This window comes from Salmo trutta, chromosome 2 (assembly GCF_901001165.1).
Source record: "Salmo trutta chromosome 2, fSalTru1.1, whole genome shotgun sequence".
In the NCBI taxonomy this organism is placed as follows: domain Eukaryota; kingdom Metazoa; phylum Chordata; class Actinopteri; order Salmoniformes; family Salmonidae; genus Salmo; species Salmo trutta.
Genome location: NC_042958.1, coordinates 11,342,889 through 11,355,233, shown reverse-complemented (window position 1 = coordinate 11,355,233; position 12,345 = coordinate 11,342,889). Strand labels below are relative to the sequence as shown.

The window sequence follows — 12,345 nt, the reverse complement described above, 5'->3', positions numbered from 1 at the left end:
AGAAGGGAAAGACCACATTCACACAGACACTATAATCATCACACCCATAGGATACTACATGTTCTAAAATCAAACTATTTGGGTATAAAATGCACAAAAAATTGCTATTCAGTACTACATTCCTAAAGAAAGCCATTTGTTGTGTCTATAATATTAGCTCACATAGTAGCTCACCAACCTTGCTTGTATCATTGTATTTTCCCAGACTCCCCCGTACAGTCAGCTGACAGGAAGCACAGAGCTCCTAGAACCCTCGGTTCCGGCACAGGGCAAAAGGAAGCAGCAACGCAACAAACGGACGCCCAAAAACGGGCCGGAGAAACCGCCGTCACGCTACAAGAGGAGGAAGAAGGAGGAAGAGGAGAGGCAGATCGGTTATTCCAGTACTGACAGTCTGACCCAGCTCAAACAGGTACATGTCATAGTAGTCAGACACCAAACAGTGTTGAATGTGTTGATTAACTTGTGTTTATTGAATCTGCAGTGGCGTTTTTAGCATGTAAATCTTGGTGGGGCAAACTCAACAAAAAATGTTTTTATGCATGGCAGAAAAGCCACTACACAACACATGAATTGCACTATAACGGTGACCACAAACTGTTAGAGCCATACGTAAAGCTGTCCCAACTGCAGATCTTTCTTTTCAGCACCATGTAGTGAATCCTTACCACCGCTACACCTGGCTATCAGCGGAGCCTTGTCTGGCAGCGAAACAATTAATTCAGCCTCATTTACTGCCTTTAAAAAAACATAGCTGATATGGCTGACTTGATTAAACAAATGTGGATTCCACTGACAATTGAGATGTACAAACTATGGCATAAGGGGACGACAATGGGATAAGAGGCATTCTGTAATTTCGATTAAGATGAGTGAGCTAAGACGGACGTAGTCAATATAACTATTTTTTTCAGCACTTTTGAAATGTACAGCGACAGAATTCAGGGCATTGGCCGTTAAGAGTATTATCCCTGTACACCAAGTCAGGACCATATGATAAATAAAAGGGCCATAATAAGCAGACCATGAAAGCTCTTACAATATTCGATGATGACATTTCTCTAAAACAGGCTTTAGGCTACATGTACACCACCAAGTCAGAACAGTAGGTGAAATGAAGAGGGGGGAAAGGGACAAAATTATTAGGGTGAGACACATGAGTTACTACACAACATACACTTAGTTTTACTTTCTTAGCTACAGTATACATATCTTCCTGGCATATTACATCATTTATGCAGCGGCATACAATACATTTTTGGACTCACCTTATTGTGCTGTGGTCACTTGGACAGGAAGGTGGCGTGGCGGTCCGTCTTGAGGGCAAATTTTGTCATAAGTCTGGCATTCTTTGGATTTATGATGCTTTCAAGACAACTGGGAACTAAGTTTGAATCATGATGTCAGTGATGTTCAGGTCGGAGCTCTAGAAAGAGGCCTGAGTTTCCCGACTTGGAATTCCGAGTTGGATGACCGTTCAAAACGTATTTTCTTTCCGAGTTCCCAGTTGTCTTGACCGCGGCAGAAGTCATGCTGGATTGACAGTATGGCCAATGTATTCAACTTTTTCTGGCCCATGGTGTTGCATGTGAATGTTTATCATTTTAAGCATGGAAAAGAGGCCCTTAAACACATACTTGGACTACACACCTTCTCCACTGAATATCAGGCTACAGTAGTGATTGATTTGCAAAGCTTGCAGTTAGCCACTGATTCCTTCCAAACATTGTTGAATTTGTGATTTCCAACTTTTTGTGTAATGTTTGTCCATTAACCGTTTTATCTATAATTTCTCTTGATATGACAAGGATTTACCAGTAGATTGTTGACTTGATGATGATGACTGCTTGTCTAGCTGGCTAGCTAAGATTTTGAAAGTATGATGTTGACATGATCAGTCCAATCAATGCTACAGTAGATATAACGTGATTTGACATTGTTTTATCTGTGGACTATTTTTTTTTATTTCACCTTTATTTAACCAGGATGGCTAGTTGAGAACAAGTTCTCATTTCAACTGTGACCTGGCCAAGATAAAGCAAAGCAGTGTGACAAAAACAACAACCCAGAGTTACACATGGGATAAACAAACGTACAGTCACCTTGACCTTGAGCCTTCTTGGATTGGCACTTCTAATGTAAATCTATGGCAGCACCCAAGGGCCTTGAATTTTCTAGCTCTCCCTGTAGATTTTGCAGTGACGTAGTGTCCCCATGAGTGACAGTCACGGCACAACTAGAGAACATTAACATCCCCTACGCTCCGTATTTTCCCCTGGCTGCCCCACCACCACAGAAAGCACTGAGCTAGCCTGAAACACCTGTATTTTGGAGCTGACTTACTCAAGAAAACAAAAAAAAGACCATGTTTATATGCGGCTTTATTAACTCAATGATTCATTTATTTTTACATTGTTGGCAAACTGATATGTGACGCGTATTAATGCAAAAATAACATGCAAACGCCCCACCTGCCCTGAATTGTATTTATTTTTCTTTTTTTTAATTAAATCTTTATTTAACCAGGCAAGTCAGTTAAAAACAAATTCATATTTTACAATGACAGCCAAACCCTCCCCAACCCGGATGACGCTGGGCCAATTGTGTGCCGCCCTATGAGACTCCGGATCACGGCCAGTTGTGATACAGCCCGGGATCAAACCAGGGTCAGTAGTGACGCCTCTAGCACTGAGATGCAGTGCCTTAGACCGCTGCGTCACTCTGGAGTCCCATAGGACGGGTCGCCACTGTGAATATGTTGATTGGCTGATTGGTCTGGTAGTTTAGCCAGGCCTAAAACAAGAGTTTTATTTAGTACAAATGTCTGTATTTTGATCATTTAAAAAAAATATTTGATTGATGGTGTTTAATGTTGCAACTGTGTGGTGCCGCTATGGGCAAATTAGCACTCAGGCTGCTGCTGATTTTGTATCTGATATCTTCCTCTGCAGCTGCTTGGGCACAAACGTGGGTGTTATTTTTCTGTTAACACACCTCATAAATTACTGTCATCTTAATATGGAATTACTTTAATTTAGGTTTAATTGAACGTTCCGTGGATTTTTAAACGAAGCACTCGGAATTTGTGGAAGGCATAAACAGAATATTACATGGAAAATATATAGTACTTTTTAGGTGAATAATAATAAAATAAGGAAATTGCATGTCATTAAAATTATTTTATTTTACCTTTATTTAACTAGGCAGGTCAGTTAAGAACAAATTCTTATTTTCAATGACGGCCTAGGAACAGTGGGTTAACTGCCTTGTTCAGGGGCAGAACGACAGATTTGTACCTTGTCAGCTCAGGGATTCGAACTTGCAACCTTTCGATTACAAGTCCAACGCACTAGGCTACCCTGCCGCCCCAGTAGATATGAGAAGATATACCATGGGTTATGCAGCAGTGAACTATTCTGCTTTTTGTCTTGACCTCCCAAGTCTCCAGTACACTTTCGATAAAAGGACTTCAGTTAATAACCGTCAATAGATTTCATTCAATTTGTAGAACAAATTTTAATCCTGTTAAGTGCTTACCTCGAAATTCAAGCAGTGCGAAAGCCTTTGGCCTTACTAACCCTATTTCTTCTCTTCCACCACAGCAGCTCTCTCTGCTGCCCCTGATGGAGCCCCTAATGGGGGTCAACTTTGCCCACTTCCCACCCTTCGGCAGCGGGCAGCTCAACGGGGAGAACAGGCTGTCGGGCTCCTTCGGCAGCGCCTCTCTGGACGGCGTGTCAGACTACTATTCACAGCTCATCTACAAGGTGAAGAGAACACACCCTTAGGTCAAAAGTTGTGTAGGCACATTTGTCTGTTTTTCAGGTGAAGAGTACAACCAGGTATATCATAGGAAAGGAATAGATTTCATGGAAAAGGATACCCGCACACTGTTGAATGTTCCTGTATAGTCAAACACATTTCCCTAGTTGGGTCCAGTTAAAATGTTGTCTGCTTTTCCATTTTGTAGCAGAACAACTTGAGCAACCCACCTACCCCTCCAGCATCACTCCCACCCACGCCGCCTCCCATGGCGAGGCAGAAGATGGTCAATGGGTTCGCCACGGCCGAGGACCTCGCCAGGAAAGCTACTGTCTTGGGCGGCCATGATGGTAAAGTGACTCGTGTTAAAAATCACTTCGGAGAAGTAATGCTGTGGTAATATTGTAGCTAATATTAAAGTGATTTAAAAATATGTTATATATATATATATATATATATATTCAACAACAAACATATTTCAGCCATTGAAAAACAAAAATGGATTGTCCTTTTTATTTTCAGATCACAGAAATGTGTCATGCCATTAAAATGCCAGCAAAGATTCTTTATATATATATATATATATAAAGAATCTTTGCTGGCATTTTAATGGCATGACACATTTCTGTGATCTGAAAATAAAAAGGACAATCCATTTTTGTTTTTCAATGGCTGAAATATGTTTGTTGTTGAATTAACATTAGTGATCAAAGGCCTGGGAGTCAAGCAGCTGCCTACTGCGTTCCGGACAGAGGAAGACCTCATGGCCCATGCCATCACCCAGGGGCCCAAGACAGTGGACGTTCCCGCCTCGCTCCCCACACCACCCCATAACAACCAGGAGGAACTCAGGTGAGGACTTGCAAATCCAAATTTCAATGGGATGTAGAGGCAGGATGGTTCCTACCTGGCTTCTGAACGAGTAACTATAGTAACTCATTTTGCTTCTGAGTGGAGTATTAAAGACTGACTTATATCCTGCTGTACTGCGCTGGCTCAGTGGTTGAACTAGTTTCCTTCATTCTGTGTACGTCCCAGGGGCCAGGACCACTGTGTAGACAGGGACACCCCCGACAGCTTTGTCCCCTCCTCATCCCCCGAGAGTGTAGTTGGCATGGAGATCAGCCGCTACCCCGACCTGTCAAAGGTCAAGGAGGAGCCCACCTCGCCTTGCTCCTCTCCCGTCATACCCATGCTGCCTAGCGCCAGCGGGAAAGGTAAGAATCACACATACACACCTTTCACTCCTGGCTGAAGTAGAGGTACCAATGAATGGTACTTTAGAGTTATGTTGAGTTCGAAAGTTTTGCTTGTTAGTACTACTAATCATTAGGTAGCCATTGTATTGGTGAAGATGTTTACGAATAATTCTCAGGCCAGGGTTATACAAGCATTTTAACTGCTGCTTTGTGTTAGTTCCTGTGTAATATTAGATTGTCTGGTTGTTTCCTTTAGGAACTGAGATAAAGCAAGAGGTCAAGACTGAACCCTCAAGCTCCTTCTTCGGGTCCCAGTTTGGACAGCCTCCATCCTGCACCAAAGCTGGCCTGGTATCCATAGAAATCACCTTGAATCCGGTCTCAGCGGAGGTGAGTGGCTAAACGCAACTGTAAACAACCCATTTTTACTATTATAGTTAAGTTTATTTCATGTTGTACACATTTGCAGCTATAGCCTGAATTGCAGTGGACATAGTGAATACATACATAAATGTAAATACATTACTGGTTAACCAAGCCAGACCATATACAACACATTCAAGAAAGCTATTTTCCATGATAGTCTCACGTATAGCTTCGGGCAGGGTAGGCAACTAGATTCAGCCGTGGGATGATTTTTGTCAGGGGAAATAATTATAATAATTTGCACATTGCAAATTGACTACAACTAAGCCCAAAAAGAGCTTGTATTTGAAAATAATAATTTTATACCTTGATTATGTTGAGACACGACCACATATTTATTTATTTTATTTGTGGGAATATTTGGGAACCGATTTCCTAAATTAAACACAGTTTTTAGAGAATTCCTGGTCATTTTAGTCCAAAACAAAATAATAAAAATAGGTTTCCCCCAAAAAATACAAAAATCACTCGCGGGCCGGTTTTGGGCCGCCTGTTGCCGACCCCGGGGCTGTTGTATTGACCACCACTGGCTATAAACTTATTTGACTTCCCTGACACTTCTGGACCTGCAGAACATCCCTGGCGTTGTGGCTGCGGTGGCCGAGCTACTGTGTGTGACCGTCCCCGGCAGCTACGAGGTGACCCGCAGCCCAGAGCGCAGCTCTCTGGCCTTACTGGCTGGACTCAAGGTGCCTCAGACCCAGGGAATGGACCCCCTTCACGTATCAATGTTTCCCCAGCAGCCCCCCACCATGAGGTCCCTGAGACCCCCCGGATCACCCAACCAGCCCAGAATTAGCCAGCAGTTTCAGCCCATTGGCGCGCCCACCAGCGCAGGTCAGTACCCACCAGCAATCCAACTTGAATCTGCTGATGGTAACAACTGATAGTGATGGAAGAAATGAGGTTTCTGGCCCACAGAGCTGGTAAAACGGTGGTGGCGCCATATCTTTAAGTGAAATTATTGCACAAAAACCTATCTTACATTTAAATGGAGTATGTATTCATCACTGTCATGTTATCAACAATCAAATGGCATGCGTTCCTAGCATAACTACAAAACTTATTCCTAAGCTTTTCATTTTGGTTATTTCAAAACCAGATTTTTCAGTTTGTACAAGCTATTTTGGTAAATGTCTTTTAGCTCAGAAAATGGCAGGCAAATAAGCACTGTGATTAAGTTATTTTCCCATTACCCTCAATAAAGGCAATTGGCTGTTTAGAACAGATTTTGGGCAAAAGCTGGGCATGGAAACACCAGTCTGTGTGTGAGTCAGAAACCTCTCTACTCTCAGTGGATAGTCCCATCTAGCCTCGTATTGATCATGTCTGAGATGTGAAAAGTTAATGAAAGCCACTAATGATTGGGGAGGTTGAACCTGTTAGCTCTTTGGCTAATTTGATTGTGAAGAAGCTCTTTTGAAATAACTCCAATGCAATCACAATATCTGTCTTTCACCCAGGTGTTTTTTGTGACGAATTTATGTAAAAATGTGTTTTACCTTGTAAAGTGTTCTGTGATGTTAATGGTCAGTCTGGTTTGTGTTTTAGGTTCAGCTGCCAGGGGGGAGGGGCCTAAGCCCCAGTGGTGCTGCCACTGCAAGGTGGTGGTTCTGGGAAACGGAGTCCGCAAGTCCACCAAAGACCTGGCCTGCAGCAAACGGGTAAGCCCCAGATCAGTTGTTGCTCAACTGAAGCAAGTATTGTTACTTAATATGAACATGTTTAGTCATTTAAACTGCAAAAGCCTGAAATTAATTCCTATCGTATGAATTGTCAATTATTTTAAGTATTACCATAATACATTCACTAGTAGTGTACAGTGAACATTATCAGAGTTTTGTTGATATGGTATGAGATTTATCTAAGCCCAACAATAGTAATGAAATAAAGTAAAGCTAACTGCCGCGACGCACCATCTGATTTACCACGAGATGAGTCGAGATGGCCCGAGTTGAGCATGTAACTGCCAGGCTGTTTAAATCAGGACATTACCTTTTGATCTTCTCCTCCTGCCAGCCCACACTTATACACACACAAATTATTCAAATGTACCGACGACTTATGGTCTGTGGCACCACAGGCTCTTTGAGCCATAGGTGGGGTGTCTGAAGATCACTTTGAGGAGTGCAAAGGGAATAATGGGGCGGCAGGTAGCCTAGTGGTTAGACCATTGGACTAGTAACCGAAAGATCGAATCCCCGAGCTGACAAGGTACAAATCTGTCGTTCTGCCCCTGAACAAGGCAGTTAACCCACTGTTCCTAGGCCGTCATTGTAAATAAGAATTTGTTCTTAACTGACTTGCCTAGTTGAATAATGGTTGTTTCTAGACAGTGTGCGACTAATGCATGTTCAGAACAAGTGACCTGGTTCCTGGTCATTAAGGCAAAACGTTTTGCAACAGAAAACAAAAATGAGCGTTTCTTATTGGACAGGTTTAGTTGTCCTCCCCGTTTCGGAGCATTTCCTTTATTTTTGTGGCAACTGAACATGATGCTGACGTCTCTGCTTTCTGCAGGAGAGACCGAGCCAGGTCTTCTGCAGCCGCAACTGTTTTGTCCTCCACGCCGCAGCCACACAGTCCAAAGCCACAGACAGTAAGGTGTGTATCTCTAGCTGGACACTTGTCTTGACTCTTCACTTTTTCTCTCTTAGCTTTTTGAGAACCTCACTGACACCAGTATAGTAGGTAGACAGACGACAAGGCAGGATTGTTACAATAGGTTGTAGATTGCATGGAGAATGAATGGATTTATGTGTTTTTATTTTAGCGCAGTGAAAAAGCAGGTGAAATATTCTAACATGGTCTAACAATGACCACAGCTGGGCAAACAAAGATGCCATTGCTGAGAGTAATTAGCATGAGACTTTTCATTGGATTCCTAATGAGTAAACTCTCTTTTGCAGCCAAACATCTCTCCTCTCTTGCCTGAGTCGTCGGTCAAAGAGAGCCCGTCTAAGGTGCTCCACAAGTATAGCAACAACATGTCCACACTGGACGTCCGCTGCCTGGCAAAGCTGCAGCCCAAAGAGTCTGCCCCCTCCAGCCCCCCTCCCATCTCCTTCCCCACAGAGAAACCTAAGCCGGACACCCTCAAGGTGACGGTCAAGCTCAAGCCAAGGCCCCGAGCAGTCCACTCTGCCAGCGGGGGTGGTGATGACATGTCGCCCCGCCACCACAAGCGCTGGAAGGGCCTGCGCTGGCGCAAGTGGAGTGTACACGTTGTGTTTCCAACTAGAGGCAGCCTGCTGTCCTCTCTGCCCGGTGAGGATGAGGTGGATGAGCTGCTGAGGAAGCTGGGTGCCTCTCTGCGTCCCGATCCACTCCCCCGGGACCTGCGGCGTTGCTGCTTTTGCCACGAGGAGGGCGATGGCATGACAGACGGGCCCGCACGCCTCCTCAACCTGGACTTGGACCTGTGGGTACACCTGAACTGCGCCCTGTGGTCATCTGAGGTGTATGAGACGCAGGCGGGCGCCCTGATCAACGTGGAGCTGGCCCTGCGGCGGGGCATGGCGGTGCGCTGCACCTACTGCCAGCAGACAGGCGCCACCAGTGGCTGCCACCGGCTGCGCTGCGGCAACGCCTACCACTTCACGTGCGCGCTCAAGGCCCAGTGCACCTTCTTTAAGGACAAGACAATGCTGTGTCACCTGCACCGGCCCCGTGGCATCGGCAGTGGCGGTGACAGGGCCGTGGCGCCCGCCACTCCCCACCACGACCAGGAGCTGCGATGCTTCACAGTTTTCCGCCGCGTCTACGTGCAGCGCGACGAGGCGCGGCAGATGGCCAGCATCGTGCAGCGTGGCGAGCGCCGGCACACGTTCCGTGTGGGAAGCCTGGTGTTCCACACCGTGGGTCAGCTGCTGCCCCAGCAGATGGCTGCCTTCCACTCAGCGAACGCCATCTTCCCCGTGGGCTACCGGGCCAGCCGCATCTACTGGAGCACACGCCATGGCAACCACCGATGCCGATACCTATGCTCGGTGGAGGAGAACGAGGGCCAGCCGGAGTTTGTGGTGCGGGTGATAGAACAAGGCTACGATGACCTGGTGCTCACCGGCGCCTCACCCAAAGGTAAGAGGGCAGGGTGGGGTGAAAAATCGACCTGGGTCAAATACACAAGTCAAATACTTCAGGTCCACTTATGTCCAAAATGTGCAAACAATTCGAAAGCGACATCAAACTCACCTCAAATACTTTGACAAATGCATTTGCCTGGTGTAGAAACAGGGTGAAGGATGGTTAGATAAGATGGTTAGAAAACCAGCCAAAATATGGGTTAAGGTTAGATTTACACAAAGTAAAACTAGACACATCCTGATAAATGAATCTAGTAACCCTGACTGTTGAATCTCCCCTCTGTGTTGTAGGTGTATGGGACAAGATTCTGGAGCCTGTGGCTGACCGGCGTAACGAATCAGGAACTCTGAAACTGTTCCCCGTCTACCTGAAGGGAGAGGACCTGTTTGGATTCACCGTCACCGCCGTCACCAGGATCGTAGAATCGGTAAGAGACAGTAAAATGAATAGTCTGAGAGAGTTGAACGTTTTAGGTGGGTGTACAGTATAGCAGTTTGGTTTTGTCTTTTGAATTGGTTTGGGCAAATTTTTTACACTTTTGTTAAAAGCTCCAATGCAAAATAACCTCAACTCCATTAAGTACTTTAAAGGAAAGGGCTTTCCATATGCACTCTAAGTACTTTGATGAAAGGTTCTCCATCAAACACACTTTAGTTTTATCTGACTTTGCAGTTGATTATGAAAACACTTTTTCAATCTAAGGTTAAGTGGTGTAAGAGGATGTATTTTTTAAACTCCCTGTAGGAAAAACAGTTCAATAAATCCACTCATGTATCTTAATGGAAACCTGAAATGTACTATTGAGTGTTTAAAGTAAGATGAATACTTAATTGCAGCTTGTAATTAACAACTATTGGTTATTATTGACCCATTTTAATGGATTGAACTGCTTGAAAATGTAAAATAATATATATTTTTGTGTGTGTGTGCAGCTCCCTGGAGTGGAAGCCTGTGACAGATATACTTTCCGGTTCGGACGCAACCCTCTCATGGAGCTCCCCTTGGCCATAAACCCAAGTGGCAGTGCCCGCTCAGAACCCAAGGCCTGCAGCCATGTCAAGAGGTTGGTGTTAAGGTATTCTGTGTCATTTTACACTTAAGTTCCTGCCATGTTTGTTTTGGTTGATCACTGTTTTATCTCTGTAACACATTGTCTTTGTTCCATCCACAACAAGGTGTTCGCTCTCTCTAATTCAGTATCCTCTTTCTTTATGCATGTTCTTCCTTATACTTTAACTTCACTGCTGCATACTTGAAGTCAAAACAATTTTGAAGTCAAAATCTTTCAGCTTTAATTTGTTTAAATCACTGGACAACTGGCTTCCCTCATCACTGTTTTCTTGAAATAGTCATCCTTCAATGTCACATCTGTTTTCAGTCAGCATTGTACATCTTACTGTCTTAGTGCCCTGATGACGCATAAGTGACACATTAGTGCTATAATGACACACTCGCTGTAAAATAATGCTAATGTTAAACATCCTGGGTTCCTGGAATGGTACTTACCATTACATGTTGGTATATCAGCTCCCAGCCACACATTTAACTGCCTTTCCACCCCAATAACTCTGGCTTGCTTCTCGTTTGGTGGAACACCGCTTTCCCCGGAGGACCAAAATGAAGCCTATTCCTGGACCTTTAAATGGAGATTATCCATTGGCCGTGTCTGTTAGTCCAGAAAACCACCATAATGCAGTCCCAACTTGCCATCAATGTCATACGTGCATAGAAATAAAATAAGTAGAATGGTAGTACTGTGTTTCTATTTCGATGGTCATATGCTACTTCCTGCGGGAATGCTTCAGGGTGTTGTATGTTTTGGCTCCTCCTCTTCCCATAGACCTCACACTTTGTCCAGCACCGGCATCGTCTCCTCTAAGTCCATGCAGACGATTGGCAGCGTGGGTGTGGTGGAAGCACCGGAAGAGGTGATCCCCAAGCAGTTTGCATCCGTCCCCTTCCAGTACCGACGCATGAAAGCTGAGTGGAAGAGCAACGTGTACCTGGCGCGCTCCCGCATTCAGGTGGGCACCTCTGCACTGTGCTAGGGCTACATGCAGACTCTACTCAGGCCCTGATGCACATTCAATATAATTGTCTAACTTATTCAGGCACAGAAGTATCTCAATCCATTTTGCTTGATGCACATTGATTGAATTCAATGGTTGCTTTTGTGGTAAGTAAGTACAAGTTACCTGTTGGGTTATGAGGGCATGACTGATATGGCATCATTTGATATCATTCATAGTGGTCGTTTGCTTTCAGATTCATTGAGTTCAGTGTTTGAGGTATTGACCCTCTCTGTCCTGGCAGGGGTTGGGTCTGTACGCCGCCAGGGACATTGAGTCCCACACCATGGTGATGGAATACATTGGTACCCTCATTCGCAACGAGGTCGCCAACCGAATGGAGAAGATGTACGAATCCCAGGTGAGTTCATGTTTGCCACAAGACTAAATATCATCCCCCTTCATATCTGGCCTCTTAACATCTACATGATAGAAGAATGACAATGTATCTTCCATGTTATTCCCTTGCTGTGGTGCAGAACCGTGGAGTCTACATGTTCCGCTTGGACAGTGAGCATGTTGTCGATGCCACCATCACTGGCGGACCAGCAAGGTAAGAGTTTCCTACGTTCAGAATACATCATTTGACCCTACGTACATGTGTCGCAAGCATGTAGGAAAGTCGTTTACCTTTCGCATCGTCCTCAGATACATCAACCACTCCTGCGCCCCCAACTGCATCGCCGAGGCCGTGAGCTTGGAGAGAGGCGACAAGATCGTCATCAGCTCTTGCCGCAATATCCAGAGAGGAGAAGAGGTAAGATATCCTCCTTTCATTAGCAATATACCTCGTTATTGAAAGT

The 12,345-nt window shown here is 44.8% G+C and overlaps 1 protein-coding gene across 14 annotated transcripts in view; it reads left to right on the top strand.

The window, feature by feature from the left end:
- The window catches only part of LOC115150500 (histone-lysine N-methyltransferase 2C), a 266,608-nt gene that overhangs the window by 252,406 nt on the left and 1,857 nt on the right, over positions 1–12,345 (top strand). For 11 of the 14 annotated variants that reach the window (XM_029693877.1, XM_029693968.1, XM_029693922.1 and 8 more), the window contains 16 exons: positions 206–412; positions 3,603–3,767; positions 3,971–4,112; positions 4,467–4,614; positions 4,801–4,979; positions 5,218–5,351; positions 5,960–6,224; positions 6,939–7,051; positions 7,908–7,991; positions 8,297–9,467; positions 9,764–9,900; positions 10,406–10,548; positions 11,314–11,497; positions 11,787–11,903; positions 12,022–12,095; positions 12,191–12,299. In XM_029693877.1, coding sequence (XP_029549737.1) covers positions 206–412; positions 3,603–3,767; positions 3,971–4,112; positions 4,467–4,614; positions 4,801–4,979; positions 5,218–5,351; positions 5,960–6,224; positions 6,939–7,051; positions 7,908–7,991; positions 8,297–9,467; positions 9,764–9,900; positions 10,406–10,548; positions 11,314–11,497; positions 11,787–11,903; positions 12,022–12,095; positions 12,191–12,299 — 3,372 coding nt within the window. The remainder of the gene's footprint in view (positions 1–205; positions 413–3,602; positions 3,768–3,970; positions 4,113–4,466; positions 4,615–4,800; positions 4,980–5,217; positions 5,352–5,959; positions 6,225–6,938; positions 7,052–7,907; positions 7,992–8,296; positions 9,468–9,763; positions 9,901–10,405; positions 10,549–11,313; positions 11,498–11,786; positions 11,904–12,021; positions 12,096–12,190; positions 12,300–12,345) is intronic. The other 3 variants (XM_029693975.1, XM_029693913.1, XM_029693903.1) reach the window with 2 other exon arrangements.